At 54.0% G+C, this 15,191-nt stretch overlaps 2 protein-coding genes across 2 annotated transcripts; both read right to left on the reverse strand.

The window, feature by feature from the left end:
- Window positions 1-950: 950 nt before the first annotated feature.
- On the reverse strand, window positions 951-10,713 carry FLOT1 (flotillin 1). The gene is made up of 13 exons (XM_081141479.1): window positions 10,573-10,713; window positions 10,210-10,266; window positions 9,834-9,909; window positions 9,660-9,750; window positions 9,295-9,438; window positions 9,044-9,163; window positions 8,862-8,957; window positions 8,496-8,648; window positions 3,307-3,488; window positions 3,068-3,113; window positions 2,805-2,942; window positions 2,197-2,361; window positions 951-1,271 (listed from the first exon to the last, which is right to left on the reverse strand). Exons 2-13 carry the CDS (start codon window positions 10,250-10,252, stop codon window positions 1,242-1,244), a joined length of 1,284 nt encoding a protein of 427 aa, XP_080997605.1. The 5' UTR covers window positions 10,253-10,266; window positions 10,573-10,713; the 3' UTR covers window positions 951-1,241.
- Window positions 10,714-11,064: 351 nt separating this feature from the next.
- Window positions 11,065-12,290, reverse strand: IER3 (immediate early response 3). Its single transcript, XM_081141493.1, has 2 exons — window positions 12,015-12,290; window positions 11,065-11,917 (listed from the first exon to the last, which is right to left on the reverse strand). The coding sequence occupies exons 1-2, from the start codon at window positions 12,222-12,224 to the stop codon at window positions 11,657-11,659; spliced, it is 471 nt and encodes a 156-aa protein (XP_080997619.1). The 5' UTR covers window positions 12,225-12,290; the 3' UTR covers window positions 11,065-11,656.
- Between the last annotated feature and the right edge of the window lie 2,901 nt (window positions 12,291-15,191).

Genomic DNA, 15,191 nt, shown 5'->3' on the forward strand with positions numbered 1-15,191 from the left:
CAGGTTGGCTCCCAGTTGCCCCAGGAGAAGCATGCAGTTAGGCGGCCACAATTGCCTGTTACCAGTGTACAGCACACCCAGGAGTCCTGGGTGATGAGAACCCTGTTTTCTGTAACCATGTGGGTTTTCTCAGCTGAAGATGAAGGTAACCGGTGTGGGACGCCATACCACGGTCCCACTCTAAACTGCTACTCTATCATGTATCATGTTTTTCAGAAAATTTTTGATTCCTAGAGAGGAAGGGAAAGCAACATCCCAGTCGGCTGCCTCCCACATGCTGGGTATGGGGGATCAAGTGCTAAACCTAGGGATGTGCCCCAATCAGGAATGGGACTGGCAACCTTTAGGTGCACATGACTCCCACACCAGCCAGGACTTTATTTTCAATCTTCACCCAAGGACATGCTTGGAAGGAAAACATCCACATGAGGAAAAACACTGATGGGTTGCCTTCCATACTCTCCCTGACTGGGAACTGCGCCTGTAACTCGGGTATGTGTCCTGACTGGGAATCCAACCGGCAATCTTTTGGTGCACAGAACAATGACCAACTGATCTACTCTGGCTGGGCACTGTCTCATGTTTTTAAGTTGCACAAAATAAGTCCCAAGCTACCCTGGAAATTTAAGTCAATTTCCCTTGGCCACATTTTCAGTAATTCTAGGGACTAATACAATTCTCACATTCCTTCCACATCAGCATGCTTCTGACTAAAACAACTCTGTGTGTGTATGGGGGGGGGGGTAGTTAATTCTACAACTCTTCAGTGTATAAGTAACTTTCTCCCATTCTAAAAAGCCTACTGGAAGGAAGTTATATTCTGACATTCATTTCAAATGAGTTCTGTTTTAACTTAATTGTTCATAAGTATCAAAGCTTAACAGCAATGTATCAGACAAGTTGAGAACCTGCAGCCATCCCTCAGTCTTGGTCAGAAAATAATTCTGGACAACAGGCTCAGTATAGTTTAATTAGGAAGTTAAACAAGTTGGGGTGGGGTGGGATTATCAGAATGCTGGCATGGAACCCTTGGGGGACTGGCAGTCTTGGTAGTGTGGGCCTGGGCAGGGGAGTAATCCTTCCCCTTCAAGGCAAGGCACAGGCTATTTGGCAAGGAGAGATGAGAGGTGGAGCCCCACTGTCAAAGGACATGCTCTGGGAGGCCAGCTGAAGTGCATGCAATATAGGGACCATTCAGGAAACTTGAATCATGAGGCTAGGCATCGGCGAAGGTGGAAGGCTCAGGCTGTTCGCAAAGGTTTGTGGTTCACCTGGCAAAAAAGACAACAGTGGGTGACATGGGAACTTCATTTGGATGAATGGCTGCAGGAGGACACGCAAACCCAGGAATTTTCTAGATGTTTGTGTGTCCCCCCCCCCCCCAATTACAGTTTACATTCAATATTATTTGTATTAATTTCAGGTATACAGCATAGTGAGGAGTCCGCTAGTTTTTCTGGCACCTTACCTCATCCCCTTTTGCCAAGCAGTCATAAGAATTCAGGTTTAGCAATGAGTTACTAAAAAGATGTGGAAGGGGCCAGAGCTTGGCCTGCAGACTCTGTAGCTCCCAATCCCCTGCAGGCCTCAAGGAGGCTCCAAGGAACCCAGCTTGAAGGTCACTGAAATGGTCCAGTGCTTTTATTTATATATGTATTTAACACACTCTTATGTGGCACTGTGCCAGACAGTGTTCTAAACACTTTGCAAATATTACTCATTTAATCCCCTTAACAATTCAACAGGGTGGTTTCTATTATTAACCTGAGGAGATAGGTACAGAGAAGTTGAGAACTTCTCTGAGGTCACAGCACCCGTTGGAGCCAGGATTCACACCAAAACAGTCTGGCTTCAGAGCTGCTCTCTGACCTCTACCATAACCTTCAAGTGAATCAAGAAGCACCAAGAAAAGCAGTGATATGCCTTGGAATTAATTGTCAACAGGCTGCTACTAGTTCCTTGTACTAGTTAGCCTGGGTTGGAAGCCAGCTTCCCCAGCTGTACGACATGGGCTAAGTTACTTAACATGTTGGAGTTCAGTTTCTTTACTTTGTAAACTATAAGGATATTTCATTAAAATACTCTTTTTTATGTTGATGCTGGCCCTGTGGCTGGCACAAAGAGTGATTAATAAATGTCAACGTGCTAGGTGCCTCAGGACTGCAGTGGCTCTGCACCACAGCCTGGAGCCCTCACCTGGGAGATGCTGATGCCCGTGAGTCTCTCCACGCTCTCTGGTAGGCGGCTCAGGATGTCCAGTACTTCCCCTGTCACTTTGGCTGCCCCTATGGCCCCACTTCCACTGGACACCAGTGTGATCTTTTTGGCCGAGGTCAAGGGACCACTGATCTCCTCTGCCACCTGGTAGATGAGACGCCCACTCAGCGCCTATGATCTGATCACCCCCCCCTCCTAAAATGCTATACCCTGGTGTTTTGGTTAATCCTCACCCGAGGATAATTTTTCTATTGATTTTTAGAGCGAGTGCAAGGAAGGGGTGAGGGGTGAGAAGGGGGGGCAGATACACATCTCAATCAGTTGCCTCCCGCAGGCAGCCCAGCAGGCCAGGGATTGAACCTGCAACCCAGGTATGTGCCCTTGACTGAGAATAGAACCGGAGACTCTCTGGTGCTTGGATCGACACTCTAACCACTGGGCAACACTGACCAGGGCTACCCTGGGTTTTTTAAGATCCCTTTACACTGATCATCCTTCTTCAGTTTGGTCACTGACTTATAACTCCCACCCCTAATTTATGGTCCCCTAGCCTGGTTCTTGTGGCACCCAGCACACAACCCCCAGACCTGGGGCAGCTTCTCTAGCAGCATGTCCAGCTGAGCAGCCTCCTGGTACAGCTGGAACGCTTCTGCCTTCTTGGCCATCTGTTCCGCCTCAGCCCGGGCCCGGGCGCCGATGGCGAAGGCCTCAGCCTCCCCCCGCATCTGAGGAGGGTACAGCATACTGTGACACTGATGGCAGCAGTTACCGGCAAGAAACTCCAGCTCAGCAGCAACGCCCATTCCCTGTCCATTCCCCACAAGCCGGAGAGAGCGACCTGCTAACTCACCCTCACAGACTCCGCCTCGGCCTCAGCCTGCATGATCAGCTGGGACCTGGGCAAACAAGGGGAGCGCAGGGAGCAGCTGAGCCCTCGCTCCGCTCCCCGGAGAAAGGCCTGGTGCTGGGGGTAGAGGCTCCTACCACCTGAGTTCCACAGGAGGAGGCCAGGCCGTGAAGACCTCAGCTCTTCATATGGGGGCGCCCAGGTGGCAGAGGAGCGGGAGGGGTCAGGGAAGGGGCGTATACTTCTCTGCCTCGGCCAGGCGCTCCAGCCGGTAGCGCTCGGCCTCCGCCGGCTTCCGCACGCGCGCCTCCAGCTCCTTCTCTCGGCGGGCGATCTCCTGCTCCTGCACTGCCACCTGCTGGGCCCGCTCCACCACCTGCACCTGCACCCGCTGCTCCTCGATCTGCTGCTTCGTTTTGGCCACCTGGGGAGGAGGGATGCTCAGCGTCAGGGCTGCAGAGCAAGTGCCCAGGCACCAGAGAGAGGCCACGGCGGGGTTCCAGGGTGCGGTATGCAAATAGAGCGGGTACCCGGAGTGGTCCCAGGCCAGCCCCGCCAGCCCAGGGGAGGCCATTTCCTGTACAGACCCAAGGCAAGCAGGGCTCGATCCTCCTCAGAGCCAGTCCTTTCCTAAGGCAACCTCTGTCAGAGCTGGATAGGGCTGGGACCGGGCGCCGTGTCCCTCCGTGAGCTCCCATGATGACCATTTCCCCACTGTGTCTCCCTCTAGAGTGTGAGCACCCGGAGCGCACTGAGGGCAGCGGCGCCTTCTACCTCCACCCGGTTCCAGCCCACCCCTCTCAGTCTCCATCCATGCGGCCCAACCTTCGTGCAAGCCGCTGCACCTGCGGCCCCAGCCGCTGCAACAGCCTTTCCTTTCAGGGGCTGGATGTGTGCATGTACCTTTTTCATTTTTATTTTTGTATATGGTACAGATTGAAAAGAAAAAAGTACACAGTGAGAAGTCAGGCTCGCACATATTTCCTCAAATGACCTGGTCCCCTTCCCCACAAGCAGCCACTGCGAGCAGCTCCCGTGCACCCTTCCAGGGCCCCCGACAAGAAGGTGCGCGCAGAACGCCTCTTCCTGCGCAGGCTGCACTGTCCTGTTCCTCGCGGAGCCCAGGGAGCAGCGCGCTCCGGCCGGGATGCTCGTGAGGAGGCCCGGGGAGGAGCACGCTCCCTTCCCGTCTCATTGCTCCTGCTCAGCCACGTACCATCCGCGCTGCGGGCGTCACCAACACGAGAGGGGGCCCTGCCTCGACTGGCCATCTGTTCACTCGAGGAAGGGCGCTTCTGGACGTGGCCCCGTTCTGTCTGACCTGGAAATGCCAAGCCTGCTCCAGGCGGGACTCGCACAGGACCACCTCTTCTGTGTGGGAGCAGCCGGCCCAGCCCCGAGGCCACCTTTCAGTGAGAGCCTCCAGCAGCTTCCTTGGAAGGAGGATGTGGCAGGAAGTCTGCGAGACCTTCCTTCTCCGAGATTTTCATTCTACCCTTCTGTTTGAATTACAGTTAGGTTAAGGACAGGTTACTACGCTGAAATTCATTTTCATTGGAATTTTTAAGGCTTTGCTCCAGGGTCTTCTAGCTTAAGAAATCTGGTCATTTTCATGCCTGACCCTTCTGAGACCTGTTTTTCTCTCTGGAAGCTTCCAGATGTTTTTCCTTTGTTCTCAGTGTTCTGAAATTTCAGTCATGTTTTTCATTCACTGCTGGGCACTTGCCAGGTTGTTTCAATCTACACTGTCCTCATGAACATTTTCCATGTTTTTCATTTGGTTATTTACTCCCATTTCCTTTGGTCTGCTGGATTTACTGGACTCGCCTCCTTTTATCTGCTTCCCCCCTCCCCCAATCTCTTCTGTTCTGTTTTCTGGGAGATTAGAATTTCTCTTCCAAAGTGATTTTTTAAAATTTCTGCCATCTTATTAATTTCTCCCCCCCCCCTTTTATTGAATTTATTGGGGTTTATTAATTTCTAAGAGCTGTTCTTTGTTTTCTGTTCTGTACCCTGACTTCCTGGATGTGGATTCTTCTCTCACCTCGCTGAGCACATCTATTTTTGAAAGCTTCCCTCTCCGGGTGTAGTCTGTGTCCTCCACATGGCTTTGCTCTGTCTTCCACTTTGCAGGCTCCTCGCAGACCAGGTAATCCTTGGTTGTCTGCTCACAGTGAAGAGGCTCCGCGACACTGAAAGGGAGCTCTGGGTTCTGGGCGAGGCTGGCGGAGTTAGAGCTTCACTCTAGGGTGGCCTGGGCAGGCCATATGCTGAGAAACTCTGGCTCGGGATCTTTAAGTCTTTCCTTTTGGGTTGGTCATATTCCCAGAGCACTTTTCTGATCCATTCTTTGGAAGATGGAGGTTCTGGGAGCCAAGTGGGGCACGGGGTGAGGGGAGGCTGACAGCATTTAGCATTCAATGGGTGCACAGCCAGCTCATGGCCCTGCTGTGGTGAAGTACCAGGCCCTCACCTGTGTCTGGCTGGCCCCAGGCCACATCCTCTGGTTTACTCTCACCAGATAATAAACCTCCAGGTAGATGTCTACTGGGGCAGAGAAGGGACTCAGTGGCAGGGAGCCACCGAGGGGCTCTAACTAAGTCACTCTTCATCTGTTTTTCCTGATTTTGACAGTCTTCATCACAGCTAGAGGCCATGGCTGTACCAGCTCCTGAACCTCAGATTATGCCACTTTTCCTCCCTGGCACCTCTGTTCTCAGCTGTCTCAGAACAGGGACATGCTTCGTCAATTACCACGGCTTTCCAGCTCCGAAGTGATGCTATGGTTTCTATTTCTCTGGTCCCATTCTCTCTCTCTCAAAATCACTCTATGTGTTTTTAATGAGGTTTTAGCTGCATTTATTCAATTCATCATCTTTGTTTTTTTATTAAAAAAAATTTTTTTAAAAAAATATATCTTTATTGATTTCAGAGAGAGGAAAGAAGAGGGGGAGAGAGAGATAGAAACATCAATGATGAGAGAGTCATTGATCAAGCCTGCAACCGGGCATGTGCCCCGACCGGGAATCGAACCATGATCACCTGGATCCTAGGTCAACGCTCAATCGCTGAGCCACGCCCAGCTGGGCTCAATTCATCATCTTTGAAAAGCTTCTAATTTGTCTCCCTGCTGCCTTTCATCTGACAAATCTTCATACAGCAGCCAGTCTGATCCTTATAAAAAACATAAATTGAACCACAGCACCTCTCTGCTTAAAGTTCTCTAATAGCTTTCTACTGTGCTTTGAATTCTCTTCTAAGTCTCCATCATGGACATCTGAGCCCTCTGTGACCTGGTCTTGTCTCCCTCTCCACACAGCACACCAGTCACACCAGATCAGAAACCTCACTTCTGTTTTGGGGACATTCCTACCTCAGGGCCTTTGCACATGCTGGTCCCCCCCTGCCTAGCCACTAGCCACATATGCCTATTTAAATTAAAATTAATAAGTAGTCAACAAAATTTAAAATTCAGTTCCTTAGTCACAATTTCACCAGCCACATTTCAAGTGCGCATCACCACAGCAAAACGCAGAATATTTCCATCACCACAAAAATCCTATTTGAAAATCAGTGGTTTAGAATACTCTTGGCCCACAACTCTTTACATTGCTGGTTCTTTCTCATCTTCAGGTTTTATTTCATATATCAATTGCTCACAGCAGCTTTCTCTGACCACCCCGAGCTAATATAGTAACCCCTACACTTTCACATCCCAGTTTATCTCCTTCACAGCACTTGGGCAAGGTATGCAGAGCCTGTGAAGTCCACTGACGTGCTTGTTAGCTGTGTTCTGTGTTACACTGTAGGCTTTTTGAGAGCAGGAATCTTTTGTCTCATTCATACTTCATCGTCACCTCTAAATGTCTGGCACATAGTAGGCACTTCATAGACATTTGTTGACTGAATCATTATTTCCTGATTACCTAGCACAAAGCCTGGCACAAAATTAGAAACTGATAAAAGTTAAACAGAGCCCAAACCAGCCCAACCCATTGATTTGCAGACAAAAATGCCATGTTTAGGCAGTCAAGGCCCTTATCCATAGTCCCACCCATGCTAGTGGTTTCACTATGTTACTGCTTCTCAAACTCCAATGTATACATGAGCCACTAGGGATTTTGTTAAAACGCAGATTCTGATTCAGTCTGGCCTGGAGCCTGAGACTTTGTATTTTTAACGAATACTCCATTGATGCTGCTCTTGGTGGTGGTAGACAGACCACACTTTGAGGAGCAATGCACAAGCCAAGAATTTATCCCCACAACTGAAGACGTTTGGCACTTTGTTACGCTTTTAGCCTGTACCAACTCTTGGCAAAAATGAATTTCACAATATTGCTATCCTTTAGGTAAAGGTAACTCATTCTTCACGGTGGTTCTGTTGTATAAAGTAGCCAGAAACACTAAATTAGCAAATACTGACTTCGTTCCTAGGGGAAATGCGGGGTTAGGTTCCTATGAACTTCTGGCCACATTTTTTATCAACAGGTCAATATATAACCTTGCCTAATGTGTGTTTCTGTTTAAAGTCATCTTATGTATAAATATTTTTGCTTCATTATCAACAAACTTATGGCCAACGGCACTGTGACTCCTGCCTGAATGAAGCTCATCCAACACACATACTTTCTCCATATGGCAAATCAGTCTCCTTTTACCTAGGAAAACTAGACAGCACTTCAGCACGATGCCTAGGGCCATTTTAAACAGTGAAATCACCAACAAAGAACACAAAAATGTGAAAAATGTGGCAGTAAATATACTATGAAGATAATACTGTTTAGAGTATAAGAGTTTAAAGAAAGCAGAACATCTTGCTCAACCTCAACTGGGAACTATGCACCTGGCAACTCAGATTTTCGCCTCTCTGTGCATATCTGCAAATGACCACAAAAGTGCTGTGGGCACTGATTTTTGGAGTTATCAATAAATTTTAGTGAATAGGCACATCCTCAATACGGAATCCGCAAATGAGGATTGACTGTACCTCCTTGCAATATCCAGGGCTTCCTACACCTCACTTTGCAGGATTCAAAGCCCAATTCCATGTTTTCTTTCCTCACACCCTCCTCTGATCCCTAGGACTGCCCTGTGCAAATGAGAAAACGGCACCCCTTCCTCTGGCACAGTTTGGTGAGTGGGCACGGGCTGGGCCTCAGCTCTGGTTCACCCCCATCCAGGTGCCATTGCACAGGGCACAACCCGCTCCAAACACATGACCAACCCTACTGATCATATATCTCTTGACCTTTTCTTTGCTTTTTAGCTGAATTGTTTAGGTCTTTGAAATCTTCCTCATATGGAGGAGTAGGTCAGAAATGGAGAACAAGATATGGGGATCAGAGATAGAATACGAGAGTGGTAGCCTGAGAGAAATGGTGCAGGGGCAAGATCCAGCCCGGCTACTTGCCAAGTATGGTGGCTCTGACCTGAAGCTGATAGGCCAGGTCAGCCTGTGCCCGGCGGGTGTTGACCTCAATGTCATATGTGGCCTTCTTCAGCTCATAGTCCCTCTGCGCCTTGGCCATCTCGATCTCACTCAGGTACTGAGCAGACACTTTCTCCTGCTTGGCTTTGGCCTCCTATTCATACAGAAATCAGGTGGGGAGTCAGAGCAGGGAGGGGAAGGCTTCAGGGGGAGGCCTGCTTCTCCCAGGCTCCCCTGCCTTTGCCCCAGCCGTGGCCTCATCTACTTCCTCTGTCAACCCAGTTCCACCAGCCCTCAGTCAGTTGTGCCCTTCCCACCAAGTGCCCAATAAGCCCATGGTGACCAAGTGACCCCCCATCTCTCTCACCCGGATCCCAGCATCTCTCTTGGCCTCCGCTTCTCCAATCCGAGCATCTTTTTGGACTTGAGCGGTTCGAGCCTTCCCCAACGAGTGCAAGTAGTCCTGTGGGAGAGATGCAGAAACTGGAGTCCTTAAGAGGGTTTAAGAGAAGGGAGCAGGGACAGAGAGGATCACCTGTCCAGGTTTACCTGATCATCATGAATGTCCTTCAGGGTGTAGCTGACCACACTGATGCCCATGTTCACCAGGTCTGAGGAGGCTACTTTGAAAACCTGCTCTGAGAATTTCTGCCTGTCCTTATAGATTTCCTGGGACAATAGGATGGTGGAAGAAGGAATGTAAGCTCTCAGATCCTCTGGCCACTGTCTCCCACACACTAGCTCAGTTCTTAGCGCCCCTCTGGAATCCCTTCCAGATGTTTCCCTGCTGTCAGGCCCACCTCCACAGTCATGTGGGCCATGATAGCCCTCTGGTGGCCCTCCAGAGTCTCCAGTGCAATGTGGGCAATCTCAGCCTCTGTCTTCCCCAGGAACATCTGGCAGGCGGCTGCCAACATCTCCTTGTTCTGCCCCTGGATTTTCACCTGCAGCCATGGGAAGGGTGGGAAGGGTGAGGCAGAAGTCTCAGGAAGCCAGGGAGGAAGCAGGGAGAGAAGAGGAGAGTTAAGAGTGCTAGAGAAGGTAAGATTACAGAGAGAATGTCAGCAGGCAGAGGCTGCGAAAGGTGTGGTCACAGGATCCTTAAAGTCTGGGGACAGAGAAGGTGATGGGGGAGTGGATCTGGGAAAGGCTCTGAAAACCTCACCTGGGCAATGCCAGTGACTGAGATGGGCACCCCATGGCGAGTGTAAACCTTTTCACTCTTGACATTGAGGGTCAATGTGTTGAGAGAGATCCTAGAGGGAAAAAGAAGAGTGGACAGTGAGCAAAGGAGAAGAGAGAAAACTAGGGTCCCCTTCCTGGCTCTCTTCCTACCCACCTCTGGATCTGCTGGATGCAGGGCAGGACGAAGACTCGGCCCCCAGCCACCATGACTGGGGGGCTCCGGCAGAACCCTGCAAGGCGAGGGGCCAGTGAGCTGCGGCGGAAGGGCTGGAATATGGAAGACGGCAGAACTGGGGGGAGGGGAGGCAGGGGGGCAAGGGGCAATCCCGGGAGGAAATGTGGGAGCTGGAGGACAGGCGGCCTGGCCCTGGCAAGGGCAGCGGCTGGGAATCACAAGCTTGCAGCCCTGGGTGGGGGGGGGGATGGTGATGGGGGGCTTGGCGCTGTGGAGCTGCTAGGGAGGGGGAAGGGGCAGAGGCCAGGCTCGCAGGGGTTTGGGGGTCACTGGCTGAGGAAAGAACAGCACTTACCGGAGACCACCATGGCCTCATTTGGGCCACAGGTGAAGAACATGGCTCGAGCGGGAGCTGGAGGAGAGGAGAGAGCCGCGGGGAGGGGCAGGGGAGCTGTGACCGTTTCCCGTTCCCGTCAGTCCGGCCCCGCCGGCAGCCGCCACCGCCCAGTCCCTTCCGCACCCAGGGGTGCAAGAGGCTTTTCCTGTGCAATCCCGCAGACCTCCAGCGACTCCCTCTCGCCCGCTCGCGGCCACTGCCTGCGCCCCGCCGCAGGAGGCGGCTCTCCCGGGTCGGATAACGCTCCCCGGCGCCCAGAGGCCCGGGCCGCGCGCCCCCCGCGCTCCCGCGCAGCCCGACTCCACCTCCCCCGCCACCTACCTTCCCGGAGGCGCGCGGGCCGGGGACCGGGGAGAGAGCGCCGCCACCTGCGCGCGACCTGCGGGCAGCCCAACCCGCGCCCCGCGCGCGCCCCGCACCCGGCCGCACCCTGGGGCTGCGGCACCGAGACCCCGCCCCCGCGGCGCCCCGCCCCTCCCCTCGCTCCCGGCAGGCCCCGCGCCGAGCCCGCTCTCCCCCCGCCCCCGCGGCGCCCCGCCCCTCGCTCCCGGCAGGCCCCCCCGCCGCCGGCCGCTCCCCGCGCCGCGCCCGCGCGCGTGACGCACGTGGGCCGGCGCCTAAGCCCCGGACGTTGCCTCATCGCGGCGTCGCCCCCGGCTGCTCCGGGAAGTCCGCGGGCCGGGCCGCGAGCGTCTGCGTCCGGGCGCCGGCTGCTGGGCTCCGGGGTCTAAAAGGGGCTCGGGCTTGGCCGCCGGCCCCTGGCGCCCGAAGAGGGGAATCGCCGCTGGCAAAGAGACACTCAGGACTGCCGGCAGTAAATCCAGTTTATTTGTGTTCACAGAACATACCGGGCGACCCCACGGCCGCCCCCCGACAGCCCCCCACCCCGTAGCCACCCCTTGGGGGCAACTTAAAGGAGGTCGAAGGCCGAGGCCCTTACTGCCAATGGTCCGCCGAAGCCGCTCAGAGCAGACTCGGGGTGGGATGCTGGGGGGCGGAGTGTCACCCTCCAAGCCTGCGGCCCAGCACCGTGGCGACCCCCGAGCCGGGGCGCCCGACCCGGCCGCGTCCTCCACTCCCCCACCGGGCGCGCTCGGACCTGCGTGTGCGGCAGCGGGCGCGTCTCGCACCCTCGCATAAGTTAAATAAATACGACGTACGCCCCTCTATCACCTAGGGGACATACATAAATACGCATAAATATTAATTAGGAGCAATGAGACATAAATTAAGGCCGCCCTCCTTCCCCGCCCGGCCCGGCGTGTCCCACCGGTGCGGCCGGCGGCTGCCTGTAGTGTCCAGTGCGAGTGGCCCCGGGAGCCCCAGGTTGGGGTGCGCTCTCACACCCCGATACGCCCGGGGTTCCTTTGCCTTTTCAGACTCTGCTGGGGGTGGGGAGTCACGGTTAGAGGGAGGCCGGGTGTCGCTGGAGAAAAGTGCTGAGGTCCAGAGCGTAGTCCGACGGCTCCGCCGTCAGGTTAAGGGGCTCGAGGGCTGGGGGCGCAGGGGTGGGCGCGGGGGGCGCCGCGCTGGGGGCGTCCTCCGGGGTCAGGGGCGCCGGCGCCCCTTCTTCAGCCACCAGGACCTGGCAGAAGACGATGGCGAGCAGGAGGAAGAGGAGCCGTTTGGCAGGATTCGGATCCTCAGCAGGCAGCTGGCGCCGGACCTGAGCGGAGACGACCAAGGGGACAGGTCAGCTCGGGCCCCGACGTCCGGCCATCGCCCCGCCACTCCTCCCGGCCACCCGCTTCGTCGACACTCACCACCTGCGGGTAGAGGACCCTACGGCTGCGCTTTCGGTGCCCGCGGGAGGCGCTGGGGCGCGCGGCGGGGGCCACCGCCGGCTCCGGGAGAGGGTCGAACGTGAAGACCTCAGGACCCGAGCCCCGCCGGGGCCCCGGGCTGGTGGAGGGCACCGGGGTCGGGGCCCGCAGGACGGGCATGGCGGGCAGGGAGCTGCGGGAGTGACACATGGCAGGCGAGCCGCAGGAAGGGCGAGTGCTGCCCCGCAGCCTTCCAGGGCCGCTTTGTACGCCCGGAACTGGGCGGGCCCTCTCGGCCCCACCCCGCTGGAAATTCCACCGGTTAGGCGGAGGGTGCGGGGAGACTTGGCCGGAGCGCGCAGCGCCCCCGTGTGCGCTGAGTGTGAGCTGTGGGGGGCGGGCGAGTTCCCGCGCTGCGGGCACGCGTCCGGGCATGTGGACGCCCACGGACAGCTGCAGGAGATGGTGCGGCCGCAGCCCATCTCTGCGGAGGCAGCGGGACTGCGTGAGGAAGTCTGGCCACCCTGCTGGGCACTGACCCAGCGAAGTCAAGGAGCCACAGCCACACAGGTATATTCACGCCCTTGTGGAGACACATAGAAAACACCCCAAGAGGGAAGTCGTTACAGAACCGGCCAAGCACAGGAAGAAAAACGAACTCATTAGCACACACAGACCCGCCCTGCGGCCTGAGCACACACAGTACTGTAGGGTTGGAAGATTTTTTTCTTCTTTCCTTCTAGGTTCTCTGGCTGGTCTAACAATTAAATTGAGGTAAGACATTAATGGGAGAAAAACAAATTCAATTACATACTTATGGGAGCCCGTGAAGACCTGTGACTCACAGGCAGTCAGGCAACCAAGGCTGTGCCATCCTAAGGAGCCGGAGGGGGTTCAGGGAGCAGGGCGATGCAGGGAGGTGAGAAGAGCAGACGCTTGGTAGTCAGGTGTTCCCCGAGCCAAGCTGGCAGATCTTTCGGACAGAAAGGTCCTCTCTGGGACTAGCCCTCTGCCTGGCACAGGCCCCTAATAAACTCCTCTGGGCAGTTAAGGGAGAGCTCAGAAGCTTTTCCACTTGGGCGGCTGCTCTGCCCCTTCAACATGCACATCGCACACACGCCACACAGAGCAAAGGTGCAGACTACACCAGAGGACCAGCACTTACTTACTTGGATGTTCACACAAAGCTGGGGCAGAGAATCACCAAATACACGGGTGGGTGGTTCCTAGTCTCCCAGATTTGTCCCTTGTGTGGATTAAATAACAAATTTCATGTGAAGAACATTTTAAACTGTGAGGCATTATGCAAATATGGTGATGGTAATAACTCAGGACAGATCGACAGGTGTCATAACCGCCTTAGGGACAGCTGCTTACAGACACAGAACATAACATCTTCTGGGCACTCGTGGGTGCCAGGCACCTTGTTGAAGGTACTGTCGAGAGTATGGAGTCTGGTTTCAGTGCACATCTGCTGAGTGAGGCAAGCCAGGCACAGCGGGCACCTCAGGAGTGGGCCTGCTCAGAAGAACTCCTTGAGGGTCCTAAGAAGAGGGAAGACAGTGTAAGGGGGACCCAAAACAGCTAGTGTTCACTAATCAATCAGGTGAGGCTTCCTGGAAGAGTGGCATGTGAGATGACCTTGAACAGTGGGTGGGATACAGAGTCAGATGTGGAAGATGACTGTAAGAAAGAAGGTAGTCAGCCTTGAGCTGGAAAAGTACAGGATGTGTTTGGGGAACCACAAAGAAAACAATCCTGGAGTAAGTTCCCCAAAAAGGAGTAATGGGAAGTCATGAGGGCTGGGAAGGAGTTGGGCAGAGTGGGGACAGCTTAGCTGCCAGGCCAGGAATCTGGTGTGACCAGACTGGAGCTTGTGGGGCAAAGGGTGATATAACAGGAGGACAATTCAAGACGGGAGCTGAGCGGGGCAAGGAGCAGGCCCCAGGTGAGGAGAGTGAGGCAGGGGCCGGAGGCTGTAGAAGAGGCACAGAGAGCAGGTAACAAGGGTTTGAAAAGGGCCATGGCAGAGGGACCAAGAGGAGGGGTGGCTCTAAGAGACATTCTTAGCAGGAAATCACCAGAATTTAACAGTAAGGTGGGTCTCATTAGTGTCGGAGCATGGAGAGTGGGGGTACCGACAGCAGAGAATGAAGGGAGCAAAGCTAACTCCAAAGATTTGAAACATATTGGGCTCAGATCTTTACAGTAGATCACAGGATGCCTGGTGCACACGGTGAACACACGCCTGGCCTTTCCCATTAGAGACTGTGTCACGTGTCTTTGTGTTGGCCACAGAGCCCACCACCCCAGTGCCTTGCACATAGCAGTTGCTCAGTAATCTTCATAAATGAAAGGTGAAAATGCAGAACTGCAAATGTGCACACTGGCTGGGCCACCCCAAGCTTTTCAGACATGGATACCTTCCTTCAAGTTCCACGTACAAAACTGACAGTGTCTTAAGAAAAGCTGGGACAATCCGTTAACAGACATCAAACTAGGAACAACTAAGGGTATTTCTTAACCAAGCTTGTGTGGGGCTGCAAAGAAGGGGACAGCCCCATGAGTGGGCTAGAAATCGATACATTACTGCTGTGTACTCAATTGCTTCCTGGGGCTATATGTGACATGATTTTATACCCACTACTCCTGTGTAAACATATGGGACCCCTTCAGCATTACACACTTCTTCCTGACAGGCATAAAACACACCTCCACAAAGACACATCCTTTCACACCTGCCTTTCACACCTGCCAACATCCCCAAGCGAAGAGCCTGCTCACCTACCTACACCCTTATTCCAAGCAACCTGCCCACTACCCAACACCCAACATAAATGCAGGACTACTGACATGTGTAAAGCCCACGTGCTCACAGACATAAGTTGGGGGTGGCAGGTCAGGAGTGCACTTATTTGTGATGGAAAGTTTCTCCAGGCCACTGGGCAGGGGAGGGGAATGGAGGGAGGATGTCAGGCTGTTCTCTGGCCACTACCTCCCACATCTGGAGTCAGGACCTCCAGCTGGGCCTAGTTATTCTCACTGTCCTCTGGAACAAACAGACCTTTCTTTGTGGCAAGACCAGAATGGGACAAAGAGAAGAAGCGGCGAATGAAGAGCTCACCATTCCCTCTTAAGCCATGTCGTCCCCATTCCTGCTACCCTTAGAGACCTCGC

The sequence above is a fragment of the Miniopterus schreibersii genome (assembly GCF_964146895.1).
Source record: "Miniopterus schreibersii genome assembly, chromosome: 6".
NCBI lineage: Eukaryota > Metazoa > Chordata > Mammalia > Chiroptera > Miniopteridae > Miniopterus > Miniopterus schreibersii.

Coding starts and splice junctions, on each gene's coding strand:
- FLOT1 (XM_081141479.1), bottom strand. CDS start 10,252: ATGTTCTTCACCTGTGGCCCAAATGAGGCCATGGTGGTCTCCG. Junction 8,958..9,043: donor AGGACATTCATGATGATCAG/GTAAACCTGGAC, acceptor TCTCTCCCACAG/GACTACTTGCACTCGTTGGG. Junction 3,489..8,495: donor ACCTGGCCTATCAGCTTCAG/GTCAGAGCCACC, acceptor CCTCCTCCCCAG/GTGGCCAAAACGAAGCAGCA.
- IER3 (XM_081141493.1), bottom strand. CDS start 12,224: ATGTGTCACTCCCGCAGCTCCCTGCCCGCCATGCCCGTCCTGCGGGCC. Junction 11,918..12,014: donor GGGTCCTCTACCCGCAGGTG/GTGAGTGTCGAC, acceptor GTCTCCGCTCAG/GTCCGGCGCCAGCTGCCTGC.